Source organism: Phyllostomus hastatus, unplaced genomic scaffold, assembly GCF_019186645.2.
Source record: "Phyllostomus hastatus isolate PE091 unplaced genomic scaffold, TTU_PhHast_1.1 phas_contig_38, whole genome shotgun sequence".
NCBI classification, from domain to species: Eukaryota; Metazoa; Chordata; class Mammalia; order Chiroptera; family Phyllostomidae; genus Phyllostomus; species Phyllostomus hastatus.
The window spans coordinates 28186708-28210387 of record NW_025333869.1 but is presented as its reverse complement, the minus strand read 5'-3'; the positions used below and the strand labels follow the sequence as shown (position 1 = coordinate 28210387).

Below are 23680 nucleotides of genomic sequence, written 5' to 3'. Positions count from 1 at the left end.
GGGTTGCTGGCCAGGTCCTGGCGGGGGGCATGTGAGAGGCAACCAGTCGATGTTTCTCTCCCTCCCTTCCTCTCTGTCTAAAAACAAATAAATAAAATCTTTTAAAAGAAATAAACGAAATGGAAACCCATTCTGTCATCTGTCACCTACCCACACAAGGGAGAGGCCCATGTTCCAGACTTCAAGTTCCCTTTGAGCGCAGTGCTTCCTGATACACTTGGGTACTGATAACTTTAGCGAGAGTGGGACCCTTTAATCACAGGGGTTACCATCCCCTCTGGACTCAGGTTCTCCCTCTTGTCAGGTTCTCTGGCAAGATCCACAAAACTAAAATAATCTCCCCTCTGTATCCTCTTTAAGAATATTTCTTGGCTCTCTTGCCCTTCAAAGAATCTCTTTAGTTTGTGTAAACTTGAAGAGCTCATTGACTCAGGCTATTTCATCTTTCTGCCATGCCAAAATCCCAGAAGCAAAGATTTACAAAGCTTGGTTGGTGTCTTGCTTGAAATAGGAGGGGGAGGGAAAATACAGAGGGCAACAACAAGACAAATCTCAAAAATTATCTTCTGCACATGTTCAGTCATAGCAGTTGTCTGGACTCTCGGTTGTAAATATGCACAAGTCTCCAGCTTGGCTGAGAGCAACTAACTCAAGAACAAGAATGGTATTTTATCCTCTTCCTGTTTACATTCAACAAAGTGTAGAACAAAGAAGCTCTCAGTAATAGCTTGTGGAATATTGTTGACCAAAGATTTGTATTACATCTAACTATAAGCAGGGATAACATGACTAACTTTGCTGAAAGAATTTTCACAAGAAATGATAGGTCTGTTTATACATATTTTAATCATTTCTCAGAGTCCAGAAGCCAAATGAGGTGTCATCCCCTCCCACTACTTCTGCAGCCATTCCTTCAGCAGCACCCCAAGCCCAACATGTGGTGGCCCAGCCGAGTGTGCCAATCATCCAGCAGGTACAAGAAGCTAAGTGAAATGCAAATGCCAGGGACTGTGACAGACAGGCACTGTGACCATGACCATCTTGTATGACATGATCATGTTCTTCTCTGTTGCACCTTCATAATGGCCTTAGGTAACACACTTCTATGATCATGATAAGCTGTACTTCTGATGTACAGTATCAGTGGTTCCTATTGCTTTGAGAACATATTCTTTAGCTTCATAGGCAACTTTCATAGGAAAAAAAACTCTTTACAAATTAGTCTCTAAAATTCCAGCTTTATTGGCATTAGGTTATTGATACGGTTCTCACAACGGCCCAAGACAACTCTATATCAGAAAACTCAGTTTCATGGAGCTGTAAAGAAGTCTACTTTCTAAGATAACAACCATGAAATTATTTTTTAAAATACATTAAAGCCTCTCATTCTTCAAGTTGATGATGATGGTGATGCTGATGATAATAATAACACATGCTTAATGTGAAAACACTAAAAAAATATAGAAATATATTAAGTAAAACTTAAGGTTCTACTCTCATGCCCCCACTCTTCAGAGATACCCTCTTTTAATAGTTTCTAGCAGATAATTGCATGCATTTTCTAGGCATATATATATAAATACACACACACACACACACACACACACACACACACATATGAGATACCATAGATCTAAAAATATAAAATCATACTAATGCAAACATATTTGTAATGCTTTATTGATATTTAATTGACATAAAACCATTTTTAAAAAATTTAAACAGTGACTTATCTAAGCCATTTAGTAATGCAGAAGGGGTCACATTTTAGTTCTAATCTAATAGTTTTCAAATCGTGATCTGTGGAGGCTCAGGAGTTCTATGGTAACTCTTCAGGGATTTAGCTTCATTTGTGAGGTGGTGGGCACATATTTACAGCCACAATGACCTAGAAAAAAAGCCCAGTCAATTCAGTATAAAATTTGAAATCTGTGATTCATAGACTTAGAAAATGTCAGTCTTTTGGTTTTATATTAATTTCATACACCAAATTCTATAAATGTGTTGTGTTTACTTATTTATGTATCCAATAATGATAGGGACAGTAAATCTATTGTTCATTCCCTTCTAACAGTGTCGGAGCCCTACCAACTATTTGCAAGGACTGGATGGAAAACCTATCATTGCAGCTCCTGTGTTTACAAAGGTAATCAAAATATTACTTCTTTCTGTCATGGCTTTAAATACACTCCAGTACCCAAACAAATTTGTAAGATCCAATATTTACTGGTTTTATCTCAGGATTTTGGTCTGTTAAAAGTACAGTATAGGATTTGGGGTTTTCAGTAGTTGTTACCACGTCATTCAAGTCCCAGATTTCTAGTAACAGTTTGTGTAATGAAAGAAATGTCTTCCCCACTTACCACGTTGATCTCTAAGGTGATAACCTTATTGCTGTTAAACACAATAGCCACACCTAGGGGTCAGGTGATAAGTTTCTAGCCACTTAATACTCCAAAGGTTTCTCTGGATGAACTTTCAAAAGAACAAACTTGCACCAAAAAATGTCTTTGGTGCTCAGTCAGGTGGAGTTAAATGTTCTAAGAGGCTTAATTTAATATAAAGCCTCATTCTAGGACAATGAATCCTATTTTTCTATTTCCTGGTATCAACTATTGCAATGGCATTAGTTCTGGGTCTCACAGTCTTTGTATTAGAACTGGAAGTTTTACCCAAGGACTTTTGTTTACAAATGGAAAAAAAAAACCTCAACAACAACAAGTGAGAACCAGAGAGATTAAGCAATTTATCCAGCGTCACAAAACTAGTTAGCAGTAGAATCAAGACTAGAAACATGTTTTCCCAATTCTTGCTCAATGTTCTTTCACTTGTAAAATATTGGCTTAGTTTATATGTTATACAAGGCAATAAATTAAAAGGTAAAAAAATTGAGTTACATTAAATTTTTTTAGGATAGTTCCACCATATCAGTTCATCCAAGATAGTTTTCCAAAATCAACCAGAGTCTTGAGTGAGACATGTTTATCCATATGCATATTAGTTAGCTCAACATTCTCATGTGAAACAAGATGCCTCTTGATTTTTCAGATCCATTTTTTGTAAACTACTTTTAGAATTTTAGCATTGCATTTTTCAAAGACTTGAAGTAGGGAAGCAATATGTTGTGACTTGGCAAATATAAGACTTTGATGAAGAGTTACAAATGAATGTGTGCACGTATGTGTACTATAGCTAATAGAGCTATCTGTCTCTTATTTCACTGCTAAGTCACTTTGCCTTAAAACAGAGCTTAAGTGCCCCAGAAATCGAGACACTTTAATTTGTTATGCCCATTTGTCACATCCTGGAGACAGTGCTGACTCTTCAAAGGCAACTAAATCACAGAATAATATGTATACCTAATCCCCTCCTCTTTTCTCTGCCTCACTACAAACTGCCCCTCTCACTCACTTTTAAATCTTCCTGGGTGCTCTATCTCCCCTGCATCTGTATCACCTGGTGCTAACTTCAGGTACAACATTCAGCACAATAATAAAATTGTTTACTTTTCTGTCTCTCTCAAGTACCTTGAAGGCTATCTCTAATACCTAGATCAGAATACATAAATGTAATATTAGGTTCAAAGTCATTTTTATTATTCCAAAAAGTACAGTAGGACTTTAATGCTTATTCTTTACATTTTATTTTCATGGACCAATCAGAACAACAGGTTTAGCTGCCTTTATATGGTGACTCTGATTACCTCATTCTAATTAGATGCTGATTGGCAAATACATATATGCATCTGATAAATAAAAAGGGGAAAATGAATAATCACTAGTATATGTTGTTTGTTAGATAAATCTAAACAACAAATTAAAAAAAACAACCATTAGATGGTGGGAAAATGGTCCTTAATACAAAGGCCCAAACTCTGATCAGGCTTTCTGAGCCCTCAGATGCATGCTTTTGCCTCCCTAAATGAGGCCAGGATTGTTCAGACATGGGGACTATGATAGGCTGACTCAGATTCCAGAGACACTTACCAGCAACAGCATGCTTGCGTTAGTTTCCATCAAGGCAGGCAGGATTGAGGTCATAGTCACTGCCAGTGTCCTTAGAAAATTTCTGAGTCAGAGCCACAAGCGGTGGTAATCATGTGGCATGAGCCATGATAACTGATCATTTGCATATGTTTATTAGAGTTATTTCCACTCTATTTACTTCATTAGAAACTTCTGGCATTTCAACCCCCATGACTCACTTTCTATACTGCCCAACAAAGCATTTCTCTGCCAGTACAGCAATGGCAAGAAGTCAATTTTTTTTAAATGTCAGTTATAGAGCAGAGTTTTATTTAACTCCTTGTGCCTTATGTGATGATAGGGATGTACAGGTATTGTCTTTTTTTTTAAGGCTAAAATTAAAAAGAGGGCCACCCAACAAAACAGTGGTAGAGTTCGAGAGAAGACAGAGATTCTATGTGTTAGGTCACTGCTATGATCACAGGTGATACCTATGTGTTTAAATATTTTACAGCGATAGACCATCCTTCATCCTCTATCAGTATCAAAGACACTTTCACTCTATTTATGGGGGAAAAACAGTGCTCACACTTCTTGAGTGTGAAGGGAGGTAGGTGATCAAATTAGAATCTTACGCCTAACACCGCTCCCACTCCAGCAGCAGCTGCTCTGGCGGACTTTCAAGGCTGCAGCAGCCCTGGCTCCAGCTGCTTCAGCAGTAATTTGAAGAGTGCAAGGGGGCAGGGGAAGTGAGAATTTAAAGAAGTGTGCTTTCATTATATAATATCAGAGGCAGGAAACCCTGAAATAACTGGACCAGTAACTGGATCCAGTTTTCTAAAGATTACACGGGCCCCTCTCCCAACCTGACAATTCCAGAGACTTTACTGACTCAGCTGTTGCGCAGGGCACCTGTGGCAATCAAGGGGCAAAGGGTCCTCAGTCAAACAGTTCTTTATCAGTAAATAATGCTCTGATCCAATTCCGGCCTAAAGCATTAAAAACATTCATTTGCAGCATCTTCCAAGTTGCAAAAATGTCAACTAGATTAAAAAAAGAAATAAAATGACAGTATGAACCTTGTAGCTGACATCTTTTAATCAAAAAGGAAGATGCCCTTCCTCAAGATATCCCTGCATTATATTTGTGGGTAGGATCTACTAAGTAGGAACTGTGTCCTTTCAACTCACAAGTACAGCATTTGGCACGGGGCTTGGCACAAAGCAGGCACACAGTAATATTTATTCTGTGGTGAACAACCTCCACATCAGCTAAGAAGGAATTACTGCTTTCATCGATTTGTGGGGTCTGAGTGTCTTTAGGGGGAATAGAAAAAAAAATTCCAATATCAAATGGCTCTGCATAGTCAAGTCACCCTACAAAGAATGTCTTCCCAAATGACCAGCATGGCGATGACACACAAGACAGATTTGCACTTTGGATACTGTTTACCTCAAGAGGTTGTGGACAGTTGGTTAGAGTGACTTCAGTCCAGACCCATAATTCTTAGTTAAGACTGACTTAACCTTTGCCAGTTGGGGAATGTTTCATTTGCCTTATTTGTCTTCAGTGAAATTTGGATGATTATGATCAAGTCTGTACACAGTGTACACACTGTGCCATCAATAACAACCTAGTACTCACTACCGGTGTGAACGTGGCACTGTCTACACTGTGTGCAAATAGTGCAACTGTTTTGAACGCTGATGTGCAACAATGTGTGCCAGTTCCTTCCATGAGACTTTTGTAGAGAAGCAGTTTTCAGCAACAACCACTATTACTGTCCTTCAAACTATGACTTTCAACAACTTTTTCTAAGGGGCTTGTAAGATGATCCCTCGGCACTTCCTTTACTGAGTATTGACGATGTGGCACACTGGAATCAGCTTCTATCCTATATCGCAGGCATTTAGTGGGAATATTCCATACACTGCAGTAACCCAGGTATCTTGGCTAAACTCTCATATCGGACACAGGTCTTGGCTGTCAATGTCAAGTAACTAATAATAATAATAATGTTGTCCTCAATTGTGAGCAACGTATTCTCCAAAGGAGGTCCTTTTTCATGCAGGGCTTTGCTATAACCTCTGCAGATTGAGAACTGGCTTATATATCTGAACTGGACTGCAAGCCATGTCAAAATATATCAATTGACCTCATTCTGCTTACATCTGTTTTTAAAAAGAGCCATATTTTATTTATTCAATTCCTTCTGCCATTACCACCTTTTTTGTTGGTTGTGTTTCCTTGTTTGTTTTTCTAATTTGTTTGCCTGAAGAGGGAAAGAGCCCTGACTGGTGCGGCTCAGAGGATTGCTCACTGTCTCACAAACCTAAAGGTCATGGTTTGATTTCCAGTCAGGGCACAGGCCTGGGTTGCAGGCCAGGTCTCCGACTGGTGGCCTGTGAAAGGCAGCCGATTAATGTTTCTCTCGCATATTGATGTTTCTCTCTCCCTTCCTTCCCCCTCTCTAAAAATAAATAAATAAAATCTTAAAAAAAAAAGAAGAAGAAGAAGAAGGAATGAAACTCCATTACATATGAATCCCAGGGAGATGTCTGACTACCATTAAAGTATTTAATAGGCCCCCAAATTTCTGTTTTCACACAGAATTTGCTCAGATGTCAGAATGGGGCCACATTCACCAGCCTGCTAGGGCACTCAAGACTCACTGATGTTCCCTGCTTACTGAGAACATTTCATTCTTGTCACTAGAAGATGTTGTTTTGAGTAGACAAGGAATAAAAAGGGTTTTAATCAAATCATTCCTTATTAATCCAGAAACCACTCTGTGGAAATCCCACCCTGAAATACTTCAGCAAATAAATTTGGAAACACGAAAAAGAACAAAACACTAACTTTGAACTACAACACCCCCTGGCCACCCTGACACCCCTCTGAAGTAAAAATCTACTATAGCTAAAACCACATGGTTATCCCCACCCCGGTATTCCTTAGACAGATGCCATAAATACAATACGGCCATACACCAAATACCATAAATTGTTCAGACAAGAGCTATAAACAATCACCAAATATTTATGAGTGAATAACAAAAGCAAAAAAAGAAATTGGCTATTCCCCCTTCTCTGAAGATTTTCTGAGCCACTCACTATATCCTAATTGCAGATCCCAAAATTGTAATAATAGAAAGCATTGCAGCATTTGTTACTAAAAGAACTTATGGAGGAAGTTAATCATAACCTTTCTGTTTATAATATTTGGTCCAAAGTTAAAAACAAAAACGTGCTCACACACATACCTAAGAAACATTTCATAGTCAAATGAATCACCTTCTACACGAATGTGTGACTTCAAGTTCACAAATCATGATGAGAGAAAGATTAGTTTTGATAATGCGAGTTCCATTCTCTCATAGAGTCTATCATGGAATATACTGATATTTTACAGTTCCAAATAGTTTTTGTAAACCTTTTTTTGTGAAAGTATGGAAAAACATTTAATAATACCTTCACAAAATTACAAGATATTTCACCATGACCTAAGGCTCTGAGACATGTGACTATGATTTCATAGAGATTGTCATTATTTATATCCCTGAACAGATGTTGAGGCTATACTGTAAAGAACACATAAGGAAAACAAAATAACAAAACAAAAGTCAATTTCCAAGACTATACAATGTAAATAAAGCAAAGCTAGAAAAACAGAGTCAGTAACTCGGGCCAAAGTGATGTTACACTTCATGGATAGCAATATTCTTGTGTGGAAAAATACGTTATTCTTATGCTGAGTACCCCAGTAGATACTCACTGCAGATTTTTTAAATTGTTATTATTTTTGGAAACCACGTAGGCATTTAAGAACAGAAGTACTTTACCAACAAATTAATATCTTTTGGATCTGTTCAAAAATGTTTTCCCTGGTATTTAATAAACTTGTCCAGCACTTCAACAGAGAGGAAAAGGAAGAAGATAGTGAGGAAACAGGGTCATAAAGACAATGCACATGCACAGAATCGAAGCTGTTAGAGCTGTGGAAGATTTGGGGAAAATCCAAATACAGAGGCAGTAGTATCTTTTCCTAAAATTCAGCACTGGAACTAGATTTCAAAATGTACACTTTTTGGTTCTAATAATATCCTTCTCATTATAGATGTTACAAAATTTATCAGCCTCTGAGGGTCAGCTGGTTGTCTTTGAATGCAGAGTGAAAGGAGCTCCATCTCCTAAAGTTGAGTGGTACAGAGAAGGGACCTTGATAGAAGATTCTCCAGATTTTAGAATTTTACAGAAAAGTAAGTTGATGCTTTAAAAATATTTATCTGATAATTAATTTTTATAAATATATTGTATACATTTATTTCATAAATTTTTAACAGTTAATTAAAATATAGTAATAAAGGATAAAATAAAAATCACTTGAAATCATAATCCCCCAAACTAAATGCTATTAATATTTTGGTGTATATTCTCCAAAAATTTTTTCATGCATATCTTTAATAAAAATGAATCATAATCTTTTATGGTGTCAGATAAATACTAGATTCATTGGAGTGAGCATTTTGTAAGTTATATAAATGTCTTATCACTGGGTTGTACACTTGGAACTGATATAATATTGTATGGCACTGTAAAACATACTCCTTTTCGCAAATTAGTTTTTTTACTGAACATTTAATGAACATCTTTCCATGTTAATAAATGTAGGCCTTTCTTGCTTTTAAAGATATATCAATATAACTAATTTCCTATTGTTGAACATTTAGATTGTTCACAAATATTTACTGTTATAAACTATGCTTCAATGCATGTTACCAGAAAATTTTTGTGAATATAAAATAAATTCAAGTATGAGAATTGCTATTGTAAATTAACTTTTCTTACACTTGTAATATATATTGTGAAAATGCCATCTCAAAAGGTTGAATTAAATTTAGGATGATCACATAATTTATCACCCAATCTGAAACACTTCGGGGAGTGAAAGAGGGTGCTATGAATAATTACATAATGATCCCAGGAATAAACCAGGTCTGTCCCAGCTGAACTGGGACACATGTCATCCTAGCTATGCCTCACGACAGCCAACAATACATGGGAATGTCTTTTGTCTCATACTTTCACTAACTGTGGGGATTCAATATGTTTTTATCTTCACTAATTTTATAGACCCCAAGTGGGAACACGTCTTTTGATTTGCACTTCACTAATTAGATGTTGGATAGAGCTTTTTTTCATATTTACTTAATCTTTGTATTTCTTTATTTTTAAATTACCTGATCACATCCTTTGCTCATTTTTATATTAGATTTTTTTATTGTAAGAATTACTTATATAGTCAAGTGGTTAATTCTTCTTTTCTTGTCATGTAAGTGCGTTCACCTTGACCCATTTCAGCATAAAACACATGGAAATTTATCTGCTTTTTTGTTTTCTGCCTCTCACAAAACTGTAGTATGAATCAGTATGATACATGAATCAAGCTACTATTAAGTTTAACAGCAGTGGCAGTGACAATATAATACATTCTGAGTGGCAATAAAATTGATAAAAAAGAAAAAAATTCAATATTCTATCAGTGTAGAAGATTGTAACTAATGACTACTGACTGAGTGCCTACAATTTGGTAAACATTAATTGAACACCTGTATGCAGTACCATGTGGGCATTTTCAGAAACACAAAAAACTTTTAAGATAAAGGACCAGCTCTCAAGGAACCTGTCACCTAATCTTGAAGCTCCTAATATTAGAAATCTTAGAGCAGGAGGTACACTCTACATTTCATTAGGATGTGAGGGCCCAAGGACAAAAATAATCTCTCAGTCTTCACAAAGTCTCAGTCTTTTTTTTTTTTCCAGGTAAGGCTGAATGGTTACCAATAAAAGCCAGTGGTTCCTGAATCCCAGCTAACTCAGTAACTTTTCTTCACCTAAGGTTCACATGTCTCAAGTGCAACCCAGGTGTGTCTCAAGATACGGCAATGTCATTTAGTGAGCAGCTCTCTTGCTGTCCTTCTGTCACAAGTGTCTGGTCCCTGTGGGGGCCACTGGTGCTTAGGTCATTTTACTTAAAATTTACAACTTAACCTTAGCAAATCACTCATGAGTATGCAAGTGACTATGAAATTCTATAGAAAGCTCCTGATGAAAATATAGTCTATCAGTAAAATAAATGCTAAGACTCTTCTAATTTTTTTTTCTTTTAGAACCTCGGTCCATGGCAGAACCAGGTAAATATCATTTTAACTTTAATTTATGAGTATGTGATCAGTGATTTGATACACATAACAAAATATATTGGAATTACACTGGTGTCAAGAAAAAGTGAGAAATAAGGTTTTAGGGAAAAAATCCAAGCCAACTCTAGCTATTACTGTAAAGGAAGAAAGGAGTGCATGTGCAAATTTGGAATATGTATCCACTACCTAATATGAATGCAGTTCGTTCTTGGTATTGAGGAATGTTTCTTAGAAATATCTTCCCTCTTTCTTTGTCCCCTACTCATGACCCCCAAAACTGAGCAGAGCAATTTCCATAATACTAGATCGAATCCAACTTTGCAGCCTATGATTCTGAAAACTTATGCATCAGATTTTTGAATTTACAGAATCAAGACAATGTCCATGGTGGTATTAGATTTAGTTGGAAGGACACTAAGATGACATGGAAGTGACAACTAGGTGAAGCTCTTACCTCTAAAAAATACAAGTCACTCACCTTCCAAGCATAAACACCTGAGTGTCTTCTTTCTGATCTCCCTGAAATATCACATTGTATTTTTACCCCTGGGTAAGAATGATGGTTTGGAATTTCATTATTATAACTCTTTTCTGGAAACTGAATGGAAAGGCATTCCAGAAGTAGACTTTGAACATCCATATTGCATAGCCCTGCACTAAGCCCTTGGGGATACATAGTAAAGACCAGCGGGATCTTATTCTTGCATTGCATGTAGTGGAGAAGTATCTTTCCCCTTGAAAATATTGCAGGCCATTGACACATTCATCCAAACCATGTATTTTCACTAGGCAGTCTCATATACAAAATAATTTCATAGTCACTCAAAAGTGGTCCCTGCCCACAACAAATCCTGCCTTTCCCAACTCCGTCATCTAAAATCTCACAGCCAGAGAGTTCTTCCTTGTATAATTCAAGTACCCTGTGGAAACAAAATGCTTTATCTTATCAGTAAGGTATAGTGTAGAGAGAGAATTTATCAGATCATTTTCTGAGAGCAGGTTACTGAAAAAGGAAATCATGAATGTTTGGGAAGGAGAACAGAGAAAAGGAAGCACAGCTAAGGGCTCAGAAAAAGGACAGAGAGCCACCAAAACCAAACTTTGCCTATCATTTAGGATTCTTGGGGCAGTAAGTAAAGAAATTCTAGGTAAAAGTGGCTTGAGCTATAAGAAAAATGTATTTTCTCACACAGCAATGTACCCTAAGAAATGGCAGTCTTGAGATTGGTTAATTTAGTATCTCAGAGATCATCATGGCCAATTTTTTTTTCATTTTCCATTCTGCCATTCTTAGAGTATCCTGTTAGGCTGATTCTCTCATATACCCAAGATTGTTGCCACAGTTATGGGTATTAAGTGCAGATGATAATATTCAGAGACAAAAATAGGGAATAATACTCTCTGTTGTCCCATGTAAAGAACAAGAACAACTTTCTCAGAAACTCCCCAGGTGACTTTCCCCAATATCTCATTGACCAGAATTGTGTGTCACATGCCATCACTTAGCAAGAATAAAGTTAGCACGAGTGGCTTAGCATGACTAATCACAATTCACCACCTGAGGCTGGGCAAGGGCAGCCTGCCGTGAGGCATATGATCACTCCCAGGAGGATAGACAAAGTTAGGAATCTGTTAACAAGGAGGAAGGAGGATGTAGAGTTACTGAGCAGATACTCAATGCTGTCTGCCATGGCCTCCTGTTCAGGTTTCCTAGAGGTTGTCCAGCTAATTATTTTAGTTATGAAACTCTGAAATGTCAAGTTTTCTCCTTATAAAACCGTGCTTTTCTCCTCAGTGATAACTGGAGGCTTAGACTACTGTCTTACCTGTGTCTTCATTTGCTGCCAAGGAACATCAACTATAGGAATTTTAGACTATAAACATATGGCTCTATCTGGGAATCACTTCTGTAGTCATTCAAAAGGGGGTTCATGCTCTGTATTGGAGTAATCCATGAGAATTAGCGTAGTATTACAAAGGAAAAAATGCATTTCACTTGCCTTTCACTCAGATTTTCAAATTATTCTATCGACTAATTACTATTACTACTAGCTAAGCAAAATATTTATTATCCAGTTTTAAATTGTGGCCTTCCTTTAAAAGTACCTCACTGCAAAAGTTTCCCTCAGAAATAGTGAGAGATCTGGGTTGAAAAAAATTATTAACCCTTTTATTTCACACAAACCTCCTTTTGCTTCAACTCCTAATTTATTTTTGTGATTTTTAAGGTTAATGTTCCTCGGTTCTACTTTGGTCATCTGAACTGACAACATGAAAATAGAAGATAATTTCAGAATCCATAATATATTATATTATCATAAAGTTCTCTTGTTCATAGTCTGTCTAAATGGACTATTTGTTCTATATGCTTTGACTCATTTAGCCTGCTAATCAGTCAACTCAATTAAAAACATTGGGCTAATTATTTTCAAAAAATTAGTATAATCAACTTCTTATATTGACTTACATAGAATTATCATCTGATATCAGTAAATTCCATTATTTCATTTTCTTAATTACGTCAGTAACCATTTTGTTTTATTGGCATTTAGAGGAGATTTGTACTCTGGTCATTGCTGAAGTATTTGCAGAAGACTCTGGATGTTTCACATGTACTGCAAGCAATAAATATGGCACAGTGTCAAGCATTGCACAACTAGATGTAAGAGGTAAGGGCTCTTTAAGTGCCAGAACAATTTAGACTATGACTTTGAACATGAGTATGGCCCTGGCTGGTGTGGCTTAGTGAATATGAGTATGGGGAGTTTATATTTTCTTTCCTTACTGCTTTTCATATGAAACTTACTTGGTTCTCCTTTTAAAAGTTGAATTATTGAAGGAAGTGTTCTTGAACAATATCCAGTTTTCAACTTATTACATTTATAACCATCACCACCACCCCAGTTGTCCTATTGTTATCTATTATACTTCTGAAGAAAACATCTCCTTTGTTTTACATAAACTTCCAGTATTCTTTCCAAAACAGTACTTAATTTTTTTGTTTAGCTTTTTTCCTGTATCCTCACCATTCTTTAATGCTCCAGATTATATTCCCTGTGTTTGGCAAGCATTTTCCCTTTAGCATAATCATCTGGTTTGCACACATGTCCCAACTCATGGCTACAATCCCATCTCAAGCTTATTGAGTTAGGTTGACAGCTCAGGCCCTATTATTGTCATTTCAGGAAATGAAGACCTCAGAAACAATGGGTCTCTTCACCCAACCAATTCCACCACCAACCTGTCTATTACTGAGCAACAGCCATCCCCACCCAACCCAGAGCCTCCTTCTGTGGAACCGCCCCCTAAACCCAAACTGGAAGGAGTTCTGGTGAACCACAATGAGCCCCGGTCCAGCTCGAGGATTGGGCTCCGAGTACACTTCAACCTGCCTGAAGATGACAAAGGAAGCGAAGTGTCCTCTGAGGGTGGCATGGTGGCCCCCAACCAGATCAGGCCTGATTCTTTCTTGGAGAAATTCAATGGACAGGCAGCAAAAATCTCTGAGCCTTCTTCACCTGTCAAAGAGCCCCCTCCAGTCCTGGCCAAACCCAAACTGTAAGTAAAAATTAGAATGGATAACTAAGCATGCCTATGAGCTTCTCTGAGTCTTCCCTTCTTTGAAATGATGGAGCTGAAAAGGGGAATTACAAATTGAGAAAATACACTTTAAGTGCTTTAAAAACCATATATACTTACACCAATCTATGTGTATTATCACTATCCTTACTATCATCCTTACAATTAATAATCTACCTCCAAGAAGTGTTATCCCTAAACCAGCTCAAAAATATGTTTGTCCAATATTAGAGGACTCCAAGTAAAGTGTTTCTAAACTCCTTTTATAAAGTGCTTTCTTGCCTCTAATAACCCCAATTGTCTGTGATTTCATCCTTATATTTCCCATTTGTGCTTCAACTTAAGCTTTTGTAATCTTTATGGAAAAGATATTTAGTATTTTTTGGATGGTTCTGTGCTATGGCTAGATAAGCTATAGTGACCCCAGTGGGCTGTGCATAAAAATAACGGGATGGAAGAAGAAGCCATGTTTTTCAGACTCACCTCAGGAGACTGATGTGGCTAGAGAGCCTTGTCAGAGACATGTTGCAATGTTTAAAGTTCATCCATAGGGAAGCAAATGTAGAACATGATGCTACCACTATGTTCTGTTTTATCCACACATCAAAATGATAAAAGTGACATTTATATTTACATAAACCTTTGACTATCAGCATTAAAATCTGTAGTATCAGCACTCCCATCATGTGTTTCTCAGTGCTGACCACAAGATGTTCATTTCACATAGTTCGTGTTGTTCAGTTTTATGTTTTTCTCACTACCACATAAGGTAAAATTCGGGACATAAAATTAAATGTTATGAAACATGCTTCATAGCAAGTTGTATCCAGAATTGTCTCTGTCCCCTCAAAGTTCTGCTGGCAACAGGAAATAGGAATCCACTCACAGTAAATGGTGGGGAAGAGGATATTGCAGGGATCTCTGCAGGAGTGGGAAACCAAACACAGCCAGGCTCTGCACAGGGAAGGGAGTTGGGAGCTGGGATCACACGGTTAGTCCAACCTCTGTCTGCCTCTCACTCTCTGCCTTCTTGAGTACTTCCTTGTCTCCTCTTTGCACGTTTACTCCACTGTTCTCTCTTTGAAGATTTATCTGTTCATGCCTGGCCCATCATGGCATGCCTCACTCTACATCACAATTTGTGTCAAGTTCCACTGCTAACTAAATCATTCTCAGCAGCTCAATTCCAAATACCAGTTGGTCCAGCCTGGTCTAGTGTAGAGGACTTAATGCTTGGAGGGAAGAAAAGTCAAATGAATCACAGACTGGGACAGGGAATGGGGGCAGAGGCAGAGGGGATGGGGCAGTTCTCAGAGAGGGGAGTTGTGGGAAGGAGTAACCCAAAACAATCTCGTTGGGGCATTGCCTCCTTGGTAGGGCCTCTTTTTACCCAGGGACTATTTAAAGGCTATTAGGTATGTCAGTTTGGATCAGGTTTAGTTTCATGTTGCAGAAAACCCAAACTAACAGTGGGTTAAGCACATGAGGGTTTCTTTTTCTCTCAAAGGAAGGAATTAGAGGATCAGCCAGGGCTATTATGATGGCTTGGTAGTCATTGAGAGCCCAGTCTCCTATCCTTCTGCTCTGCTACCTTTAGCACTGGCTGCTTCTCCAAGTCCCCTCATGGTCCGAGATGGTGGTCCGGTCCTCACAGCAGCATTTTAAGCAACAAGAAGGGCAAGTGCATGAAAGTCCTGATGTCAGATTCCTTTTAGAAGCCTTCTCGGTCTTACCCAAATCTTCTGCTTATATCTCATTGGCCAGAACTTAATCACATGTTATACTAGTTGCAAAGGAGGCGAGAAAGTGTGGTCTTTGGCTATGCATGTTGATGCCATGAATAATATCAAATTATTTTACAAAGTAATCAGCTAGTGGTATCTGCCACATGAGACTTTCAATGAATACAGAACTTCTTTCTACTAAATTATGTAGTGATACCCTCTAAAAATTCAGACTTCAGCACTGTATAATTCTTCAATATTTTTTGCCTTTTTAAAGTTTTCTCTTAATTGTGTACATATAGGTTTTTATTAGATACATGTGCATGCTCACACACATGCATCCTTAATGAATCCACATGCCAACAACTTTGTCTTACTGGTTTTAGCCTCATTCATTTTAATCTTTTATTGCATTAAAATATGTTGATTCTCTGAATAATCTTCTTGAGGATACAATTTTCTGCTTGTTCCTTCAATTTGCCATTCATATGGAGAACAGATATAATTCTTAGAGATCTTAAAAGTGCAACAGAAAGGGAAGCTGTCATTTTTAAACACTTATCATCAGAGCCTAGATAATTCAGACTTGGAAATTTTCAACTTGAATATCAAGTTGTCTAGATCAGTGATTCATCATTCTGGCTACTGTCTAGAATAAAATATAGAGCTTTTAAAAAATATGTATTCCTTCCCTCCCAATTGAATCAGAATCGCTCCACAGATTATTTTAATGTACAGCTAGGCTGGAAACTACCGGTTTGGAGGTGGACAGCCTGAATCGCAACCCTTTGTAACCCCATCGTACCCCCTCACACACCCCTCTACACCCAGGAAAAAACAGTAATTACATTTAAAGTGAGTAAAATGTCAGACAAAAATAAAAATGTACTGGAAAGCCTATACTTTGGGACAAGTGTTTCTTTAGAGCTGTGTTACACAGTCCTGGATGATATTAGGTAGAGATCATCTATAGCATCAAGCAAGAATTACCTGGATCCTTGCTGCTTACAGCATTGTCGTCACCCAGAAGCTTAGTAAAATGCAGAATCTCAGGTCCCATGCCACCTACTGAATCAGCAGCTCTGGGAGTAGGGCCCAGAAATCTGTGTTTTAATGAGAGCCTCCAGATAATTCTTGGGTTCATTCAAGTTTAAGAATCACTGACCTGAATCTTAAAAGATAATAACTAGATCTGGATCCTTTCTCACACTAATTGATGCTTCGGATAGTGACGCCTAAATCAATGAGGTTTGTTTGTCTTTTGTGCTTTCCAGAAGATTCTGATGTGAGCTAGTAGGCTAACCACTGCTAAAACCGCAGCTAAAAGCTGATTCCAAAGACATATTTACTCAGAATTAGTGATCCTAATTAGTGCCATGCTGGCAAATGTTTTAACAATGGACAGAGGCAAGGAAGCCTTGATTGTATCATTTGCAAGTTTCCTCCCCCAGAGGGCTGACTGTAAACTACAAAAGAAAGGTCAGTGAACTGGGAATAGGGATGAGATGTGTATAATCTGCTCTCCACAGTCAGCTGCAGCACACAGTCCCCAAAACTGTCGTTGCCAAAACTGCTTTCAAAAGTACTTGATACAGTATACCAAGTTTGTTTTGTTGTGTTTGTCATTGACATTTGATCTTGACAGTTCACAATTCCTAAGAAATTCTTTTGTATTCCAGAAACCTCACGAAACATCCTTATAATTCTGAAACTGATATTCATTCTCACAAATCTTGAAATTTATATTTGTAGTTCAGAAACCAAAAAATATAAGAGCCATCATTTATTGACCACTTATACATTTTGGTGATTTATTTATCAATTCTCACAACAAAATCTAGAGGTGTTACTTATTTCTATTTAATTAGGGAAATTGGGGTCAGAAAAGTCTAGAAACTACCCAAAGCCATACAGACAATGAGTGGCAGAGGCAGGATTAGGACCTAAATCTGTGTGTCTACAGAACCCATATTTTTTTATCATAATGCTTAAGTTGCGGCAAAAGAGGAGGTATTTTCAAGTAATACAAGAAAGCTGATAATTCTATAGGAAGAAAGCTTGGGTGTAAACCTGATTTCAGAAATCTTTATAGCGGGCTCGTTTGATTCGTACATTTTGAAAAGAGGGCCGTTGGTCTGTTTACGGGTCTCCCAACCAAGGAGCGGGACCGGGGGCTTCAGAAGCCCCCTACTCTGCGTATTTGCGGCATCGGCCCCGGGGGTGCTGCCGAGCGCGGGCTGCGGGCATCCTGGTCTTTGGCTTCTCCACTCCGTCCTGGTTCCACAGCGAACAAGTCTCGGCCTGTCAGAAACAGGAAGGTCGTTGATTATTCAGTTTCAGGAATCTAATGATGCTGATGAAGATTACAAGAGAGATTCAGGCCCTCCAGCTAAGAAAATTCGATTGAGAAGCTAAAAGAAAAAGGCGATCTGGAGAGAAGTCACAGGAAGATTGTGAAGACTCAGAAGAAAAAGATGTGAAGACGAAGAAGGATGATTCTCACTCAGCAGAGGACAGTGAAGATGAAAAAGAAGATGCTAAAAAAACATGCGCCAGCAACGGCAGGCAGCCTCTCGAAAGCAGCTCCTAAACAGAGAGATGCGCGTGGAAGTTGCAGACAGTGGAGAACAAGAAGAGGATGAGGCACCGTTCCAGGAGACAGATTGCCGCAGCGATGAAGATTTTCTAATGCTAGACAACGACGGTAGTGACTGCGCCGGTTCAAAAAAGAAACACAAAAAGATGGTTAAGGAGTCCTAACCTGAGAGAAGAAAAAGAAAAAAGAAAAAAGAAAAAAAAACCGCCCAAACTCAGGATAAAGGTTACCATGACGCCAAGTCCCGTGAAAGGCAAAGGGAAAGTGGGTTGCCCCACAGCTTTAAAGCATCAAAAGGAAAAGACTCCTTCTCCCAAAGAAGAGGAGGAGGAACCAGAAAGCCCTCCAGAAAAGAAAACATCGACAAGCCCTGCACCTGAGAAATCTAGGGATGAAGCCCAGTCTGGGCAGGATTAGAAGTGATGGTGGTTTGGGAGGGATTTTATTTAAGGAAAAAAAGAAAGAAAGAAAGAAAGAAAAAGGGAGGAGGGAGAAACCCTATGTAAGATAAAACAGTTTTGGCAAAGGCTTGACTCATGGGCTTTCAATGCTTTTGTTCCCCTTTTGTTGAAAATAGCATTTTCTCTTTCTTAAAAAAATTTTTAATTAAGAAAACCATTGCAAGTTTAATTTACCTTTTTGTCAATTGGTCTTTTCTTTACCACCACCCCATCTTCCCTGGCTTTTTCAATGAAAGCCACATCAAATTAATCACTGGATAGACTGGTTCATCTTTTAATTTTTAATGAATGGTATACCACAGTTGTAAAACAATAAGATTTGAGATGAACACTATGGAAGTGTTGCTTTTTGCTAAATGGTAGCAAGTTGAGCAGTAATCAAAAAAACATAGAAGGGTTTTAGTTAAAAATGATTGCTTCTTTCTGTACTTGGACTTTTTGAAAAATCAATTATCTAGTACAAGTTTATTTTTTTTTTACCATGGGGGCAGGGCAGGGAGTAGGTTACCTGACCTTGTTTGAGGGTATGGGTTTTGTTGTTGTTGTTGTTGTTTTTACTTCATCACTTGTTATCTCAAAGAAATTCAAAGCCAGTGATCCTTTTATTCTGCTCCAATCTTTAAGGAATTAAAAAATAAATAAAAATGGCCTCCCAAACTTAAATTGTGTTTCATTTCTTATTTTATTATATAATAGCTCATGTTTTAAAAGCTATATGTATCCTGTTTCTTGGGTAAAATTTTACCAACGGTAAAAAAAAAAAAAACCAACCTAGAACACAGGCCCAGGCTGAGGCTGTGCAGGTAGTGGGTCTGTGTCACAGCTTAAGAACCCTGAGCTTGGGGGTGAGGGCCTCCGAGGGGTTGGGGCACTAGGTGAAACATGAAGGGACTGAGAAGTACAGATTGGCAGTTACAAAACAGTCATGGGGATGTATAATATAGCATAGGAGATATAGTCATTAATATTGTAATAACCATGTATGGTGCCATTTAAGTATCAAATGAATATCAGGGGGAATACTTTGTAAAGTGTACAATTGTCTAACCACTAGGCTGTATCCCTGAAGTCAATATAAAATAATAATGAATGTAAACTGTAATTGAAATTTTTTAATTAATTAAATAAAAACAAAACCTTGAAGAAAAAAAAAACCTAAAATTTAAATAGCAAGCTCTATACATCACAATGGATTTCTTCTCAAACTGATAATGTTTAGATTTTAAGCAAATAAAATACCAGTTAATGTAAAACTCAAAAAATAAAATAAAATAATCTTCATAGCTGCAAGATATGAGCAGCTAAGCTTATAGCAATTTATAACAGGCTGTTACTTTGAATTAGACAGGTTATTCAGGATTTTAGAACTAGTATGCTTTATAATTAATCTGTTCCTTTATTTTTCATTAACATTGTTCCTTCATTATTAAACATATATAAGTAAATTCCATATGTTATCTGTAAATAGCTGCTGGTTATTTGTGTTATGTGCATATATATATATATAAAAGATTTTTTGAGCCCTGAATAGCTCATACTATCTCAGGCATATTTCTATCTCCTATAGTACCTAGCAAACTAGACAAATAGAAGATTTAATAAAAGTTTGTTGAAAAATGGAATTGACACCTCGGCTTGATGTAATGAACAAGTGAATCCAAACAGGTGTTTTAAACCCCTTCTGAAAAAATGGAATTTAATAAAAAAAATTTAAAACCTGTTCAAACAAAAAGAGACATTATTCTAAATGAATTCTTAGTTTTCATTTAAAACTAAAGGAAAATAAGAATCAAGTAATACCAAATGACTTCCTGACCCCTTTTTATCATCCTTATCTTTCTAAGAGTACTTTCTTTTCATATACTACTTTTGCTACTTCCATAACCATAATAAAGTATTTATGCAATGTCACCAGACTAAAATTTACTCAGACAACAATACAAACATGTCCTGAAAACTACATAGCATCGTCTTTATTCTATAGAACTCACAGAATTTGATCTTGTGAATACGTGGTCCATTAAAATTTTAAGTATATTTTATTGACCATGGTATTACAGTTGTCCCATTTTTTCCTCCCCTTTGTCCCCCTCCACTCTGCATACTCCCTCCCTCCGCATTCCATCCCCCTTAGTTCATGTCCATGGGTCATACATATAAGTTCTCTGGCTTCTACATTTCCTATACTATTCTTAACCTCCCCCTGTCTATTTTGTACCTACCAATTATGCTTCTTTTTTAAGTGTATTTTATTGATTATGCTATTGCAGTTTTCCCAGTTTCTTCCCCTTTATCTCCCTTCAGCCCTGCACCCCCCAACCCTCCAGCATTCCCCTCCTTAGTTCATGTCCATGGGTTATACATGTAAGTTCTTTGAATTCTCTCTTTCCTATGCTATTTTTAACCTCTCCCCATCTATTTTATGCCTACCAGTTATGCTTCTTATTCCCTGCACTGTTTCCCCCCTATTCCTCCCTTCCCCCTCACCATTGAAAATCCTCCATGTGATCTCCACTTATCTGATTCTGTTCCTGTTCTAGTTGTTTGCTTAGTTTTTGTTTTCATCATTTTTCTTTTTTTTAAGGTTCATTTGTTGATAGTTGTGAGTCTGTTGTCATTTTACTGTTCATAGTTTTGATCTTCTTCAATTTCTTAGATAAGTCCCTTTAACATTTCATATAATAAGGGCTTGGTGATGATGAACTCCTTTAATTTTACCTTATCTGAGAAACACTTTATCTGCCCTTCCATTCTAAATCATAGCTTTGCTGGAAAGAGTAAACTTGGATGTAGGTCCTTGCCTTTTATGACTTTGAATACTTCTTTCCAGCCCCTTCTTGCCTGTAAGATTTCTTTTGAGAAATCAGCTCATAGCCTAATGGGAACTCCTTTGTAGGTAACTCTCTCCTTTCTTCTTACTGCTTTTAAGATTCTCTCTTTATCTTTAATCTTGGGTAACTTAATGATGATGTGCCTTGGTGTATTCCTGTTTGGGTCCAACTTTTTTGGGACTCTCTGGACTTCCTGGGGTTCCTGGAAGTCTATTTCCTTAGACAGATTAGGGAAGCTTCCCTTCATTATTTGTTCAAATAAGTTTTCCATTTCTTGCTTTGTTCTTCTCCTTCTGGCACCCCTATCATTTGCATATAGGAACATTTAAAGTTGTTCCAGAGTTTCCTAAGCCTCTCTTCATTTTTTTGAATTCTTGTTTCTTCATTCTGTTCCAGTTGGATGTTTATTTCTTCCTTTTGTTCCAAATTATTGACGTGAGTCCTGGTTTCCTTCCTGTCACTGTTGGTTCCCTGAATATTTTGCTTTATTTCATTGTGGGTATCCTTCATTTGTTCTTTCATTTTGCAACAAAGCTCAATAATTTCTGTGAGCATTTTGATTACCAGGGCTTTGAACTCTCCATTAGATAGGTTGGCCATCTCCTCATCACCTAGCTCTCTTTCTGGAGTTTTGATCTGTTCTTTAGTTTGGGCCATATTTCTTTGTATCTGTGCACCTGCTAAGTTGTAAGGGTGGAGCCTTAGGTATTCACCAGGGTGGGGCAACCCTCCTTGCTGCCTTGTGGAACTGTCCATGGAGGAGGGGACAATGCTGCCTGCTCAGCCCTCACCCTGATTTCAGTCACTTCCCCCACTGCCCATAAGTGAACTGCTCCCTTCTGGTGCTGATTCCTGGGTGGGTGGGTTTGTGTACATTCTAGGACCCTGTGGGTCTCTCCAACAGACTCTCCTATGAAATTGGGAGTATCTGCCGAGGCTCTATTTTCCCATACAGGGCCCTGGGTTGCATGGTCTGTCTCACTCCCTAGTTGTTCCTCCTGGTTTATCCACACACGAATGTGGGACCACCTGGACTGCCAGCCACCTCCTTTCTGAGTGTCCTCTCCACTGCAGCTGCCCAACTCTACTCTTCCTACCAGTCTGGATGAATGTTTCTCTTTTAACTCCTTGGTTGTCAGGTTTCTATACAGTTTGATTTTCTGGCAATTCTGATTTTTTTTTGTTTTTAAGTTGGTTATTATCCTTCTTTTGGTTGTGTGAGGAAATGAAGTGTATCTACCTATGCCTCCATTTTGGCCAGAAGTCCCATTAAAAATGTAAAGGTTGTATATTTTCACACCATTGGGCAAGTCAATACTAGCAGAAACAATGTTAATTGTATATACTTTTTCTAAGGATAATATGACAAAAATATTTCTTCTGCTGTTAATTGCTCAATTTTTCATATACAATAAAATGAAAAGGAGGAGGAGAAAGAAGTTACTGTGGCAAGTGAAATTCCTAGTTTAACTCAAGACAGAAGTTTTCATAGCTGAACAAAGGATTGCAGAGTATATAGCATTTGACAGCAGTAATGAAAGTGGAGATGGGTCTCTATTTTGTGAGTTGCTTTTCCATATATTGTATATCAGAAATGTTAATGAAGGAAAGGAAAAAGTTAAACTCCAAAAGTTAAGAAAAATCAAGGTTTGGAGAACCTTCTGGTTCAAAATCATTGCTATTGGTGTTGACTTTCTTGATGGTAAGTAAATATAAAACCTTTCAGTTTTAATAGATCTCATGTTCAACAGATCACTGTCTATGTTTCCGAAGCAATTGATTTTTCCGAAGAGCATAAAACTGCAGTGGCCTTAGAGCACTGCAGTCTCACTTGAAGATCTTCCTGTGGTTACTCATTTAAGAACAGCTTGTCCTAAACAGCAAAGTTTGACAGACAATTTCCTGCATATATGACCCTTACACATTTTTTTAAAAGATTGTAGTTATTTATTTTTACGGAGGGAAGGCAGGGAGAGAGAGAGAGAGAGAGAGAGAGACAGAGAGAGACAGAGAGAGACAGAGAGAGACATCAATGTGCGGTTGCTGGGGGTTATGGCCTGCAACCCAGGAATGTACCCTGGCTGGGAATCGAACCTGGGAACATTTTTATTCATTAAAAATAACTGGTTTACTCAAAGAAATTAGACCATGTGACTTAAGGCAAAACATGTGATGCTTCCATGACTCGGGTTCCTATACTAAATGAAGAAACTGCTCCCAGTTTCTCCGTTTCTCCATTCTCCATTCTCCTACTTTCTCCATTTAGGAAGAAAAAATAAAAAAAGAAAGTCTAAGGCAATGTTTATAATTAGGGGGACCATA

At 37.7% G+C, this 23680-nt stretch overlaps 1 protein-coding gene and 1 pseudogene across 3 annotated transcripts in view; both read left to right on the top strand.

The window, feature by feature from the left end:
- The window catches only part of MYPN (myopalladin), a 113265-nt gene that overhangs the window by 59018 nt on the left and 30567 nt on the right, over positions 1–23680 (top strand). For all 3 annotated transcript variants that reach the window (XM_045841936.1, XM_045841938.1, XM_045841935.1), the window contains 6 exons: positions 859–973; positions 2075–2146; positions 8082–8223; positions 10135–10158; positions 12720–12836; positions 13353–13725. In XM_045841936.1, the coding sequence (XP_045697892.1) occupies positions 859–973; positions 2075–2146; positions 8082–8223; positions 10135–10158; positions 12720–12836; positions 13353–13725 (843 nt within the window). The remainder of the gene's footprint in view (positions 1–858; positions 974–2074; positions 2147–8081; positions 8224–10134; positions 10159–12719; positions 12837–13352; positions 13726–23680) is intronic.
- LOC123821106 lies at positions 15380–18483 on the top strand (annotated as a pseudogene).